Genomic DNA, 15,974 nt, shown 5'->3' with positions numbered 1-15,974 from the left:
TTCTACTTTCTGTTCCATAAGAATCACCTTTTCAATTCCAAGTGGGCCAGGTAAAAGGTCATCGTATAAGCATACAGAAAATCAGAACTAATGAGAGGGCAGGAAATGTTTTCTGCAGACACCCAAAGGGTTTACATAACTATTATTACTTTTAGTCCCCTTAGGGAAAGGTTTTCTGTTGTGGCCAGATATAATCTGATTGCCAAATGCAAAATGTCTTGTTAAATTTATATCCCTTTAGGTCCCTAATTCATTTATTTTGATGGCTTGGTCTTTTTTTGTGTTGACCTTTACAAGGGTAAGCCCTGGTCACCAAAGCTTCCTGGTCAAATTCATTATTTGGAGGCAAAGAAAAGGAGCAGTTTCTGACTTTGCTGCCATAGAAAGATAACTTCAATGTGAGGCCAACACTTTATACACCAAGCTTTAAAAATGTTTCTCTAAAATCAATATGCATTTCCCCCACCAGACTATACAGTTTATTCTGTCTTATTTTAAACCTAGATGTTTATATTTGCTTTTTTAAAAGTTGGTTTTTTTTTTTTTAGAATCTTAGAGAAAAAAATTAAATTAAAATGAAGCATAAACCCAAATGTCCAGGTTCAGAACTGTGGAATGGAATGGTCCGACACAGGGCTTGTATGAGAAACCGGTGTCAGGCAGCTGAGGGAGACAGGTGTTCGTGCTGAGGTGGTGTACAGGTTGCCCCTACAGAGAATAAAGCCGGAAGGTATCTTAATTTGTGTTTCTACCCTGGTTGGGTTGACAATGTTATTAGTAGGGTGCTTTGGAATCAGAATAAAAGGACTCTTGTTTCCAGCTGTGTCTAGAACCCCTTATAGATACAGACCTATTCACAAGGTTATCTTGCAGTACATACCCATGGCATGCTGGAGCTGGCCTTTTGGACTCTCCTTCCAATACCCCTAAGGGACTAAGCTTTCGAAGTTACCCCATCAAGTCCTCTACAGCATTCTCCATAGAGGCTTCTGGCCCAGCCCTGCTCAGTGCCTACAGCTGTTTGGTTGGCTTAGACCAAGCTCCTGGAGGGCGGGTCGAAGAGACAGTGAAATCATGTTGAGGTCTCTAAAATGGCTCTTGTCCTCTATAAACGGCTTTCCTTTAAAAGGTAATGCTTCAACTTGTACTGTTAAGTCTGTGTGGTCGCCTGTCTCAGTTTTTCCAGGCCTTGCATGCAGATTGATAGGTTGTGGGTCATGGGTGCTAAATGAACCCACAAAGATCCTTCTAGATCGATTACTGCTATTAAGACAGCCTACAGCAGGCCTGCAGCGCTTCCCTCACACCCCGGCGGGAAGGTGTGACCCCCGAGTTAGAACAAATAGTCTGAAAGGGTACTGAATCGAGGTCAGTGTCCATATGGCACTCTTCTATATTTCCAGTGTTTTCACTTACTACACGGTATGGTACACTGGAATCTCCAGACTTTGAGCTGGAAGTGTGGGATGCTTGGCTATAAATTCTGTCTCAACTCCAAGCGTGGCTACTTCGGGAGAATCATCTCCTCTGGCTTCAGTCTTCTTGTCAGTGAAGTGGGTACGAAACACCCACCCTGACTATCCTGTAGGCTCGTGACCAGGCTCAAATAAGACGCTGTCACAACTTCCCTACTTTATAGTAACAGATGATTTTGGCTTAGCATCCTGCTGTAAATGCAAAGGTTAGAGAAACTTAAGGGAGCATCTGTGAGTGGGAGCTGCCTTGCCTCACTCTCCCAGGGATGAGGAGACCTTCACACATCTGCCCAGCATTTGAGAAACTCTGTCAAGTGAAAAGGCCATAAAGGAACCTGGGCTTACATCCCTACCCGCTCGTATTCATCAATATTCTCCTGGTAAGTAAAGACAACTTCACCATGGTGTGTGAAGGTTACATTCAGACATATAAAAGTGCTGGACCACCAGCTGATCCAGCCTAAGTATCCCAGGCATGTGCCCATCCTACACTGCTACCTCACCAGTTGAGTGTACTTCCCATTCAAGCCTTGTTCTCCATAACTATTTTAGAAGGGAGCCACATAACCATTCGCTAAGGTGACAATTCAGAACAAGGGAATGGGCACGTTTTTCTTAGTCTTCAACCTAGAGCTATGTCTAGCGGTGCAGTGGGGAGGCTGACAGAATCTGTGTCAGAGAACTAGGTTCTGCGAGCGTCCTGTCTGTCTCCACACACAAATCTGTAGCTGTCTTCTATGCTGGCACTAAGAACCATTCAACCTAATCACAGAGCTTCCCCATCTGTCAGTGGGGCCTACATGGTAACTGGGTTAGAAAGTTGCCAAGTGATGGGGACAGACATGATCCATTAATATATACAGAGTGTTCAAAACAGTGCCACGGACTCTGGAACTTATGCCCTTTATGAATATTAATCACTATTACCTATCAGAATTGTCTTACTAATCATAGGTAGAGAGAGGCAGGGTGAACAATGAGTGACTGTTCTAGAGGGTGGTTTCATTGCTAAAGAGACACCGTTAGATCCTGAAAGGGCTGCTACAAGCAACCGTTCAAGAGCTTGGGAGCACAGAGCCTCAGAGCTGTCCTATTAGAAGCTCATGTTAAGGAGACCACCAGGTGCTGTGAGCACACTCAAGCCTGAGCAGTGCTGAGCTGAGTTCTCAGGGGCAAATGGAAAACTTGGGCTACTTGCATTCTGGTATCGAGACTGACTAAGAGTATCTGTGCTGTTTTAGTGGCAGTTATCCAGCCCTGATCTCAGCACAGAAAGCTGCTGTGAGGAAGGAGGATAAGGACCGCACCCACATCGACCTCCCAGCTGGAAGGCAGTTCTTCAGGAAGCAAGTAAGATGGACTCATCAGAAGCCTTCATGGAATACATGGGTGATCTTCTAACTGTCCTGGCACACTTAGAGGGGGGAACCAAGCCAATCACCCTTCAAGAAAGAGGTGGTACCATTAGGAAATCTGTGAATATATTTGTAAAGGAACTCTGGCAGTGATTACAGAGAAGGAAGGTCACTTACATTCACCCAGGGATGCTCAAGGACCTGCAAGGCTGAAAATCTCTGGTCCACGTTAACCAACAGCATCATGTTGATGAGCTCCTGTGAAGGGGAATATTAGACTCCATTTATCCAGCCCTGCAGGGAAAAGCTGGGGGTTTGCAAGTTCAGGATTGCAATCTCAGTTTGGAAAAGCATTTGGAAAAGCTCACAATCTAAATCATGTCACTCCACTTACCCATGACTAGATGGATCACACCTTCAAATGAACTTTTGGAACACAAATATTCAGCTTAGTCAATAGAAAAATACAATGAAATTAATACTTTTGTAAATTCCATAAAACACTTTTAGAAGCAAACTCATGTTAAACAAGTGGTCTACCTTTTTACTGGGATGTAATAGTTTAAAGCCATGTTTCTTGGTTGTATAGAAGTCATATCAAAAATAAAGAACAACTTTGGGGCTGGAGAGATGGCTCAGTGGTTGAGAGCACTGACTGCTCTTCCAGAGGACCTGGGTTCAATTTCCAGCACCTACATGGTGGCTCACAACTGTAACTCCTGTTTCAGGGGATCTGACGCCCTCTTCTGGCCTCTATAGGCATTGCACTCATGAGATGCATGTGCATATGTGCAGGCAAAACACTCATATGCATGAAATAAGAAAAAATAAAATCTTTCAAAAATACTTTAAATTTATATTTTGACAGATTAAAAAAATGGGTCCTCACTCTAATTTCCAGGCAGCATATTTAGGATTAAAGAAAATGAATGAAGGATGAATTGCCAAAAGCTAGCTGATAAGTAAGAAAACTATTTTCTGGAGATACAGCTTTGGGTGGCACAATGACTTTGTCATCATCTGCCCACTTTGGATTATGAATGGATAGATACATGTTATCCAGTTCTTTATGCATTATATGGGATTATGAATGGATAGATATATGTTATCCAGTTCTTTATGCACTGTATGGGATTATGAATGGATAGATACATGCTATCCAGTTCTTTATGCACTGTATAGGATTCCTATTGAATGGAGTCTGCCTTAATTTTCTTCATTCATCTTCTAACTTACACAAGTATTTATTAAAGCAGTGGATGTGTATATTATAGCTTTTACTGGGTGCTATACAGGGCTGAGAGTCAGTCAGTGATGCTAAGCTCTCAGGTTATATCGATGCTGGCTTTAAGAGTTGAATGCATTCCTGAAGAGCTATGTTGGGGTGTTGCTACATACCTGAATCCCTGCACTTGGGGATCGGAGTTAGGAATATTCAGGACTGAGGCCAGCATGGGCTAAATAGTGAGACTATATTTATAGGTGAGAATGCCTTCCCCTGTCTCTTAGCTCTATCACCTTAGGGTCTTTCTTTTAACTTCTCTCAACTCCTGATGTTTCCCTAAGTCCAAAGGTGGACATGATGGAAGAAGAGGCCTGTGTGCCACAAGCATCATTTTGTGTACACAAAGCTCCTGCCTGAGCAGAGGAGTTTTAAACTGAACTCTGATTCAGGAGAGAGAGAAAAAATCATATGTACTGAATGACCAGAAAATGACCAAGTTCTCCACACTGAATTTTGAAGAACTTAGCTCAACATTCCTGTATACAAAACAGCTTCAATATCTCTTACTCAAAACGACTTTGGGATTTGGAATTTTTGTTTAAATTTTGCAATATTTGCAGGCACATAATGAAGTCTTGAGGATCGAACACAAAACACACAATTTAGTTGTTTCATATGCACTTATATAAATAGCCTGAAAATACCTTTCCATGGTATTTTTAGCATGCCTGTATTTAACTCCAATCTGTTACAGGTGCAGAATTTTCCATTTGGGATGACATGTGTTGACACTCAAATTTCAGATTTTATTGCATTTTGGATTGAGTTGGGGGGGGTCAAATTAGAACTGTTCAAGCTATAGACATTCAAAAAGAGATGAAAATGTTCCCACCCTGAGGTCTACCAATATACCAGCAAAAATTATTCATTTTCTTAGATGCAGATGAATTTTTAAAAAATATGTTAAATAAGCATAAAGCTACCATTTTGCTCACTTTTCACATCCAGTTCTATGCTGTACCCTGCTGCGAACACCCCACCAGGCATCAGAGGAGCTGATCTTGGGTTAGAAGGATTAAGAAAAGTGAGTTCCATCCCTCCTGCCTCTGAACCCATGTCATCCTATAAGGTTAGACTTGACTAATGGCATCTTTACGACATTCTTTTTGATCATTTCAACAGAGGTTGAAGCTGAGCTCTCTTCTCTCTGATTAATCAGTTACTTGATTCACTTATTTATACACTGCTGGTTCACTGAATGCATAGGACCACTAGTTATGTACTGGTCATGATGTAGGAATTGATGGTGTGGCAGTGAACTAAATGGGCAAAAATCAAAGGCTGGAGAGATGGCTCAGTGGTTAAGAGCACGCTCTGCTTTTGCAGAGGACCTGGGTTCGGTTCCCAGCACTCATATCAGGTGGTTAGAAACCATCTGCTACTCTATTCCCAGACAAACACACACATGCATAAAAAAGATTTTTATAAATGGACAAAAATCCTAGCCTTCACAGAATTTGTGTTCTAGTGGGAGAGTCTGAAATCAATTGCATAAGTAGAATTTGATCTGCCTACATATGTTTGTATAGGTTATATATGTTTAAGTAGGTGGATTTAGAGGACAGTTATGTGACAGAGGGGATGGACATGAGAGCTTACGTTCTGTTTTTGAGACTAAGCACATACGCTGCACAGAAAACAGTAAAGTAGAGGAGGAGGACAAGGCGAGGGAGATAAGATGAGCCAGGAAAAAGTGAAGAGCTACTACGGGAACCTGTGGCCAGAGGTGGCTTCCCTGAGAGGAGCCATGCAGGGAAAACAAGGATGCCGTGCAGAAATGAGGCTGGAGTGACAACAAGGTGGCGGCCCGGGGACAAGCAGTTCTGGGGACAGTTGAGCCATGATGGCTGTGAAATCTTGAAAAGCCCAGTTATTCTACCTAGAGTGTGTCCGGGAGTCACACTTTTATCCTTAGTCTGCTCGTACATGCTGATTTAGTTAGAGCCAGCACTTCCATTAAGGTACCAGGCTCCAGGGAACAGGATAGGGATGGATGCCCCCTACCTTAGCAGAATCTGACACGTTGTCCCAGTACGGAGGTGGGAAGTCCACTTGGCCCATCAAGATCTGATCAAAAAGCACCTCTTGGTCATCACCACTTCTGTGTGGAGACAAACAATAAGAGAAAGCAGAGCTGAGTGTCAGCTCACCACACACCCCTTAAATGTGCAAAGTATACTTTTCCTAAAGCCACTGAAAATGTCAGTATACAATTGTTTTGGCAAATTAACAAAGGATGAAGTTAAAGACTCCAAGAGGAAGATTTATGGGAAGCGTGTAAATTAGCATGCACTATGGAAAGAAGAATGAGAATTGCAAGTGGGGTTCTCATTATGTTCCCCGCTGCTACAGGCTCCTTTGCGTGAGAAGGGCGAATGGATCATTCAGAGAACAGAGAAATGATTTGTTGGTGCTGAATAAAAAAGATTGCTGCCCATACCCACGGAACGGAGGGAAACCGCACAGCAGGATGTAAGTGATCACACCAGCTGCCCAGATGTCCACCTTGAGGCCATATCTGCAAAAAGAAGTGATGCTGGAGTTAGCAAAGTCAGCCAGGACAAACTATACAGCCAAAAGTCATGACTCTTCCACTGGCAGCCCAATGAGACCAAGCAAAATTTAAAAAATCTGACAACTGAATGAAAACTCGCTACCCCCAAGAGTTCTTTCATAGTGCTGGAAGGTGCTGTGCAAGCTGGAAAGGGAAGGGAGCAGCCAACAGTCCTACCTGGCTGTGGTGCCTATGAACCACAACAATGACCTGTTTGTCAAGATAGCCCCAAAGATGCAATGGTGGCACTCCTGTCTTAGGGGCAACTGACAGCTGTTTAATTATACTTCAGGCCTGATCAATAGGACGGAAATCATGCTAGTTACCCAGGGCTAGTAAGGCCACTGATCTTGAAGGAAAACCCATTTCTATCACTTTACTAAAGTAGTACAGTTCCTAACTGCGTTCTAATTACTTAACCTTATATCCACCTCTCATCAAAGAAGCTTCTCTTTGCAACAAAGAGACCACTGCAGAAAGCCACATCCAGTCAAAATGAACAGAACAACTGAGTGGGGGGTGACCAGACCTAATGGATACTTACACACATGCCCCTCAGAGAACATCATGGAAGAAGGGGCAGAAAGATCGTAGGAGCCAGAGGTCCAAGAACTCTGAGGTGCGATTGTGTCTCCTAGATTTTGATCGGGAAGCTTCACTCATGATACCTCAACAATATAGCAGCCTCAACAAGACCTGAGTAAGGGCAGCGCCAGCAGACATGCTAATGGGGAGGAGGCAAATCTTACGGAACTCCAACCCTAGACAAAGAACTATCAGCAACTAAGGAATGCTGGACTCTGACAGAGGAGGATTGTCTTCCCCAGGGATGAGAGTCCTATTGATTATCCAATGCCAAGTGGTCATCCCTGAAATCATATGCATACAAGCAACAATAAACTGACCCATCAGGGGTTTTGTGTATATATATATACAAAAAAAAAAAAGGAGGCCATGAACTACAGAGGGTATAGGGGAATGGGAGGGTGTGGAGGGAAGAAAGGGAAGGAGAACATGATATAATTATATTTTAATTTTAAAAAGTTAAATAAACATTATATCACATAAAAATATATCTGGGAAAAGAAAAAAGGAAACAAAACACTCCTGGAGAGATGGCTCAGCAGTTAAGAGCAGTGGTTGCTTTGCGGAAGACCCGGGTTCTGTTTCCTGCACCCACATGACAGCTCACATCTGCAACTCCAGTTCCAGAGGATCTGACCCCCTCTTCTGGCCTCCATAGGCACTTCATGCATGTGACAGACAGACATGCATGCAGTCAAAACATGCATAAACATAAAGTAAAAACAAATCTTTTTTTTAAAAAAATGTAAATTGAAAAAGACTGAGCCTCATGAGTACACACACACACACACACACACACACACACACACACACACACACAAAATACTACAAGCCTGGGTTGATGATATACTTGCTGTGGATATATTAATTTTTTGGCCATATTAATTGTTAGATGGGGCTGGGTCCAAATGCCCTCAATTTAGAAGCAGCAATTAAAGATTATTTTTTAGTTTCTAAAGTATGATATACATTATCTTATTTTTCCCTCTCAAACACTGTAGACTGGACAAGATAAATATCACCTATTTTATAGAAGATAAAATGGGTCCAGTGGGTGAGTAATTTTGCTCAAGATCACACCATTTGTCAGCAACAGAACTGGGCTCCAATCAAGCACACAACCAAATCCTCTTTCTACCCAACTCACGCAGCATGCATCAAGGCATGTCCTGGCCAGAAACCTGCTAGGTAGAGGCGGTGTCACTGAGGGTTGGCAGCCAAGGTTCTTGTGTGAGCTTCCAAATCACTCAAATTTGGCTAACAAAATAGTCCACGGGGCTGAGGAGACATCTCAGTGGGTAAAATCGCTTTCCACCAAGCCTGATGGACCTGAGTTTGGTTCCCTTGACCCATGTGGTAGAAAGAGGACCCACTCCTCAAAGTTGTCCTCTGACCTCCACACTTGCCTTAGTCAAATAAATAAACAAATAAGGTATCCTAAGGATTCCCCATGAAGCTCACCTGCTTGTGTGTTCTGCCTTTCTGTCTTTTGGGTGACTAAACAAATAGAAATACATTCTCTACCTGGGTATAAGTTTGAGTCATGAGTGAAAAGAATACTTGGGGCTGGTAGGGTAGCTCAGAGGTAGAGTGTTTATATACATAGTAGGCCGAGGCCCAGGGTTCAATTCTTTGTAGCAGAACACAAACAGAAAAGCAAGAAGAAAGGGGGCCCCTTTCCCCTTCCCATTCCTTTCATTGAAGGGGAGCATTTCAGATCTCTGGCTGTGGCTCTTGGTAGCAAATTAAAAACAAAACAAAACAAAAGTGATAAAGTCTGTGTTTAAGTCACCCTGAGTTCAAATCCCAATTCAGCTACTAGGGAGTCATGTGATTACAGGACACTTAGCCCATTAGATGAAAATCTCAACACATTCACACGGGAGTGAGAATTAAGTCGAGTTTAAGATTTGGCACATAGTAGGTCCTCAAGGAATGGGTTACTCCCCTCTCATTCTAGGACAGAGACTGACATTCATTTCATTCTGCACACGCATCAGCAAATAGCTAATGGCCCTCAGAGGCCCAAGATGCTTGTTTTCCTTAGAGATGTAATAGCTCTCTAAGATGACTAAAATAGAGTCAGGCTATAAAGCGAGGTGAGAAAAATGGCCAGAGGGGAGTTTAGAACAGGATACAGCAGGGTCTCATTCTTTTATATTTAGAAGAGATTTAATTACTATTGATAGGTATTTCTCCACGTATCTGGACATTTATTAATTTTTTATGGTTAATAGCTCTTTTACCTTTAGCAGAGACCAAATGCAAGCTTTGAACAAGATAACAGTCACTGGCAACTTGATTGGGAAGACAAAAAAAAATGGCTTGCTGAACAGGTGCGGGGGGCGGAAGAGGGGAGAGAGAACTGACAGGTAATTCTGTCCAAGTGCCACAGCCCTCTAATGATGCTTGTTCCTTTGCCAGCTCTAAAGCATGAGGGAGCACTCACCCAGTCTCTGCAATGATTTCTGGAGCCACATACGTTGGGGTGCCACAGACTGTGTACAGGGGCCGTCGACAATGGTGGCCAGACCAAAGTCACCCAGCTTGAGCGACTTACTGCCATCCTGGTGCTCGTACACCTGAAATAGAAGTCAAAAAGCGTAAGTGTCTTAAAGCCGAGAGCACCGCGGTTTCAATTTGATGTAAATGAAGCGAATGGCAGAAGCCCAGGCGGCCGTTCAAGGACAGCCACTGCGGAGCACCTTTCTCGGTTTCATTGCAACATGAGAGGCGATGAAGGAAGAGCCAATGGAATTGTGTTAAGTAAATAATGGGGACATTCATACAGCAGAGTGCGGATGCTCGTGGAGATTGTCGTGTGGGGGCTGGGGAGATGGCTCAGTGGGTAAATGTGCCTCCCACCAAGCCTGATGACATAAGCTTCATTCCAGGACCATACATACATACGGTGGACACACACACACACACACACACACACACACACACACACACACACTCACACACACACACACACGCACACTCACACACATTGACACACATACAGAAACACATACATACACACATACACAAGCACACATTGTCACACACACTCTTACACATATACACTCTCACATACATACACACACTCTCTCACACACATGCACACAGACATACTCATATACATACACTCACATATACATGCTCACACACATATATACAAACACAAACACAGACACAAACACACACACACACACACACTCACATACAAATACATACACATACAATGAATAAATGTAAAAACAAATTAAATGGTAATGTAGGGTCCTATTTATTGAAATGAACTATACTTGGGAAGCAAGGCTAAGGCTTCAGGTTGTTTTGTGTATGTCCACTAAAATACATATAAGGACCAAAGCCTTTTGTATATGTTCACTAAAATAATACATGTAAGGACCAAAGCCTTTTGTATATTTCCACTAAAATACATGTAAGCACCTAAGTCTTTTGTATATGTCCACTAAAACATGTCTGAAATAGCTCAGCACTGGTGTTCCTACTCTGGGAAGTAATTACGAAGATTTCTCCCTTTACCTATCTGCATTTGATGTTTTCCACAAAAGGAATACCAGAAAGTCTTTTGCTTTGACTTTACCATTTGTGAAAACAGCCCCTTCACTCCCACATGCCACCCTTCAGTAATAGAACAAAACATCCACACAGATATTAAAACACTTTGTTTCCAGTGCCCCATAATTCCAGCAAGATCTATTTATATTTTTATTAATAATTGAAGAGCATGTTAACATTTCATTTCACCTGTGGCAATTTGGAAAGATTTATTGGGTGTGGAGTCAGCACTCAGCCCAGCTTCCCTTATTAGGGCCGTAAGTCTACAGTCCTCGGAACAAATCCAAACAAGCAGGTTCGTGCCTCTTAGGCAAATATGTAAACTCCTTAATGGTAGTCCAAGGTCAAACCAAAAGGACATTTTTTTAAAAAGCAGCCCAAACAACTTCATTGATGACAAAGGATAAAAGGGCATGCAGAATTCTAACTCAGTGTCCTCTCCTGGAATCAATAAGACTGAGAATGCCACAATACAATCCTATTTCCAGACTGCAAGCGCAATCTTCAAGAGATCCTCCAAAGAAATGGCCACGTTTTCCACATTCATCAAGGTGATTTATCCAGCAAGTTGAAGCTTGCCCATCCCTGTTATCACTTGCCGAAGCTGTCACTTGCTGAAGTCGAATGGGCAGCAGGACACATCTCCACACAGCAGGAGCACCACTACATGCTACCTCTGACTGCCATTGCATTCCACTGAAGCCCTGGGGCAGATGTTTGGCCAACGCAGCCGCAGGGTCAGAGATGACCAATTGGCCTTGACTGTTTTGGCAGAGGCAGATCTACTTCTCTGGGGAGACTGCATAGAAATGATTTCTGCCTAGAAATGACTTGTCCTCATTTTATCCACTCTGCTCATGTCGTCTCTAGGGTTATGGATCCTGATCACATCTGGCCTGCCCTCGGTAGGCATCCAAAGACTTGGGCAATCACCTGCATTTTGGCTGCTGGGACAAAGACAGCCAGCTGTCCTCTGGGGTGGCACTATCTTTACTTAATGAAGCAGCTGTGTGGGTTTAAGTTAGCACTTAGAGGCACCAGATCTATGAAACACGATAGCTTCTCCAGCCTAAACGTTATCATGCCAGCCGTTCTGGTCATCCAAACAATAAGCAAATGTTTTTCATGAAAGGAAACCTGAGATGGAAACACGGAGATTGGCTGTCTAGTTCATTTCCCGTATAGACCAGAGCTGTTTACCTCCTGAATTCCATTTTGGTACCAATAACTTTTCTAAATTGCAAAATACCCTCTTGCTTTGATGTTCTGTGGGGTCCGAGCATTCATGATGTGTCCTTTGTAGAGCTGAGCAGATTATGATATATTCAACCCCATTTATACAGGAAGCTTCCCACCCCTAAACACAGTATCTGTATCACCTAGCTTTATTCAAAAGTTTGACAAAACCAGATGTTGGAGGACCCAATCTTCAGAGGCCTGTTGTGGTTCTGAATATGACTCTGTAATTTCCTCACAGGAGGAGGGTTACTAATGATTGCATTTTAATAGGAATCCTGTCTAACTGCGTACAAATTATATTTAATACGGATGAACAATGTAGTTGAAACTAAGGAAAATGTGAGGACTGGGGTTCAACCCCCAAAACTGCAAAACAACAACAACAACAACAACAACAACAACAAGCAAAAGGAAAAGAAAACACAAAAATGCTACTCAAAACAATGGAGGCATCCTTTAAAATATTAATACTTCCACAAACTGCATAACATTTAAATATATTGAAGCTATAATTTTCTACTCCTTTTTATTTCTTTAATCACATACATGTGCAGCTCCCCCTGCTTGGTTTTTTTTTTTTAATCTTTGAAAATTGTGCGATTTTCATGAGCACAAAGAGACTCAAGTTATACTCAGGCAGGACAGACAGAAAGGCCCACTCCATGTAATTGGAAACATTTCAAGACACGAGTCCTCTGTGCTGGCTTCAACAAAACGTTTTTGCAGGTGAATGAATATATGTCCAGGCCTTTAGTTGGGAATTCTGTTAACTTATTGTCAGGCCAGGCAGGAAACAAGGTGGCTGGGGGGTTTTCCTCTGTCAACACTTTGGGAGATGGATGGAGGAGAGCGCAGTCTGTGTTTGCTCTCATCCAATGGGAGAGGCCCTTCTTATGTGGCACATGGAGCTTCTCACAAATGGGCTCAGCAGGAGTAATGGCTGCAACCAACCGACATGTATTGTTGTTGTTGTTCCGTTTTTTGAGACAGTTTCTTTGTATGGCCCTGGCTGTCCTGGAACTCGCTCTGTAGACCAGACTGGCCTGGAACTCACAGAGATGCACCTGCCTCTGCCTCCTGAGTGCTGGGATTAAAGGGGTGTGCCACCGCCACCGCCCAACAGGTCATTCACTCTTATCTATCACTGCATCCATTGTGGACAGACCTGTGGACCAGTGAGGCCACTTGCAGATGTAATTAAAGCTTTATTTAAGAGAAATCACAACTTGCTCAACTTAATTGTTTGTGGTGTATGCATGTGTTCAAGAACAACACAGACTCCCCAAACTACCTCTACACAGTATTTCCAGGGCAACCCTAAATTCACATGGAACCAAGGTTTTAATGAAAAGTTCAAAAACATGAAGGTTGCTCACAAATTCCCACTTAATATGCTAAGCCATGGTGGGGAAGAAATGGCTCAGCCATTAAAAGCACTTTCTGTTTGTCCAGAGGACCCAAGCTCAGTTCCTAGCACCCAGATCTTGTGGCTCACAATTGCGGGTAACTCCAGCTTCAGGGCACCTGACACCCTCTTCTGACCCCTACGGGTGCTGTGCTCATGTGAACACACATCCTTAAAAATAAAATTTATAGTTGCCCTTGAGTTTCACAAAACAAAACACACACTTATCAAAGAAATGGCAAGTCTCAGAATGAGTTCTGAGGGTTTTGGGGGGTTGTGGGGGGGCAGCTCTCCCTATCGTGACCATTTTTCAGAAAAGGTGTTAAGCAGACGGTAAGCACAGACCCTGACAACCTAACCTACTGAGTCGGGCTCTGGTAGAGGGGGAACGTTTTGCCACAACTGCATGTTGAAGCCTCTATAAAACATGACCCACACGTTTAGCGGGAGCACATTAATTGTCAGTCAAAGAGTTCACAACATGAGGTATAATTTAACATTCATCCCAGGCCCCTTAAATACTATAGCTGTTCCCCCACATTTTAAACACCGAGGGGCTATTAAAAAGACGGGGATTAGTGCAAATTACCCAGCATGTAGTGCTCTCACTGTTTTAACTAAGCAATAAAACTGTGTAATTGTACAACACTAATTGAATGCAGCCACACGTAATTGTGGGCTGCCATATGTATCCTATTACCGTAAAGACTGTCAGGGTTTGGTAAGCCACCCTTGTCCCGCTGCAGATGGCTGTAGTCAGAGAAGTAGTTCTCTTGGGTTTATTATATGGCCATAAAGACATCTCATGATTTGACATACTAAATGTGTCAAACGACAACAATTATGAAAAAGGTTTCAATTAGAAGCCGAGGGCACGCCCTACCGGGGATCAATATACGGAAAGTTCAGCGTGTGGACTGGGGGGATGCTGGTATTTGTTTTCGAAGGTGGTTTTATTTTTGTGTCTTTTTGGGTTATCTGGAGTTTTGCGTCAGCTGTAACTTGTTGAAGAGTAGGTATTTGGGCATTTGCTGACTTCCCTTGGATGGGAAGCTGAGACCATTTGGGAAAGTTTTTTTGAAAAAAAAAATTAATATAGACTCATAAAACTGCAGCAGTGACCATAAAATATGAAAACTCACAGATAACCTGGGCCCGGTCTCGTGGTTTCTGAGGTTTTTGTTAGGGGGGAGGAAAAGCTGACTGATAAACCAGATGTGTTAGAACTCACACAGTCCTCCAAATTCAAGGCCCGTTCTGCTGGAACGATGGCCAGTGAATTGTTAGTAACCACGGAAAGCGTTTCACAGAGGGGCTCGGTAGGAACTAACAATGATTTCACCAAATAGAATTGACGAAGTAGCGTGAAATGGACAAAGCCTTGAGAAGGGGTCAATTTACCTCTTATTATATATGGAGTCCCTTTAAAAAGAGGCTGATTTTCCCGAAGCCGTGGCATATGGCCCTCACAACGCTCCTTAAGAAATGGTTTGAATTTAAGTCTTTAATCCTTAAGAAGCAAAGGAGAGTAACACTTAAGTGGGGGAATTATTTTGTAAAATGTACTTTATGACCATAGTTATGTCTTAAGTTAGACTTCTTTGGGGAAAAAAAAAAAGCACTAATGAGAATTAAGAAAAAAAAAAACCTTTTATTCCCAGATGTCAAATATTTTAGAACCCATGAGTTAAATAAAATAATGAACTTTGATAAGAACTTGATACAGGTCGGAAAGGAATATGCAGTGGGAGAGGTTTCAATATAAAGAGAAATAAAATCCCTTGTCCAAGCACCACACTGGTGATATCCGGGAAGGGAAAGCCGTGAGCGGAAACCTCAGGAAACCCGATTCTTACTCCCAATTTAAATCATCATGAAGTTATCTAACACAGGGTCCATGCAGCTGCAGGGGGACATTCCAGATCCTGTTAGGAACAGGATCCTAAGATTTTTGCCCAAACCAAGGGAACCTAATATCACAGCAATCCTTAAGAAATTCATTAGATTTTAGTCACACAATTAATAGCCCATATATCATTGTAGAAAAAAAAATATTAGGAAAGTCAGATCACTATAAATAAGAAGGAACTGAAGCCAGCTAGCGTCTTCACACTATGGGTGCGACTGCTAGAACTTTCCTTGCTCTTTTTCTATTTCTCAGGTACATATCCACTGGTGACATTCTGTCCATGGCCTGTAGACCATCTCTAACTGAACTCACTGTCTCTAACAATGCTAATAATACCACATCTAAACGGATTATTTGGGGATTGACAGTCTTGCATTTGAGACAGAAGGACGTTCCTTATCTCTTGGGTCTAGTATTGTCTTGGGCGGAAACTAAGGGATCACAGAATACAAACGGACCCTGACCTTGGAGGAGCCATCCACTGAGGCCAGTGAGAAGGGCTGGGGCACACATGCCACTCCATGAGCATCGTGGAGTTGCACGAGCATGTGGGCAGAGAGTTCTGAGAGAGCGAAGCAGATTCTCTGAGGAACTATG

The 15,974-nt window shown here is 42.7% G+C and overlaps 1 protein-coding gene across 1 annotated transcript in view; it reads right to left on the bottom strand.

Annotated features, from left to right (window-relative positions):
* Dclk1 (doublecortin like kinase 1) overlaps positions 1 to 15,974 on the bottom strand; it is a 302,407-nt gene that overhangs the window by 30,003 nt on the left and 256,430 nt on the right. The window contains 5 exon segments of the mRNA XM_037206606.1: positions 3,008 to 3,088; positions 6,120 to 6,216; positions 6,556 to 6,633; positions 9,704 to 9,761; positions 9,764 to 9,836. Coding sequence (XP_037062501.1) covers positions 3,008 to 3,088; positions 6,120 to 6,216; positions 6,556 to 6,633; positions 9,704 to 9,761; positions 9,764 to 9,836 — 387 coding nt within the window.

This window comes from Peromyscus leucopus, chromosome 6 (assembly GCF_004664715.2).
Source record: "Peromyscus leucopus breed LL Stock chromosome 6, UCI_PerLeu_2.1, whole genome shotgun sequence".
In the NCBI taxonomy this organism is placed as follows: domain Eukaryota; kingdom Metazoa; phylum Chordata; class Mammalia; order Rodentia; family Cricetidae; genus Peromyscus; species Peromyscus leucopus.
This window is presented reverse-complemented; position numbering and strand designations above follow the sequence as displayed.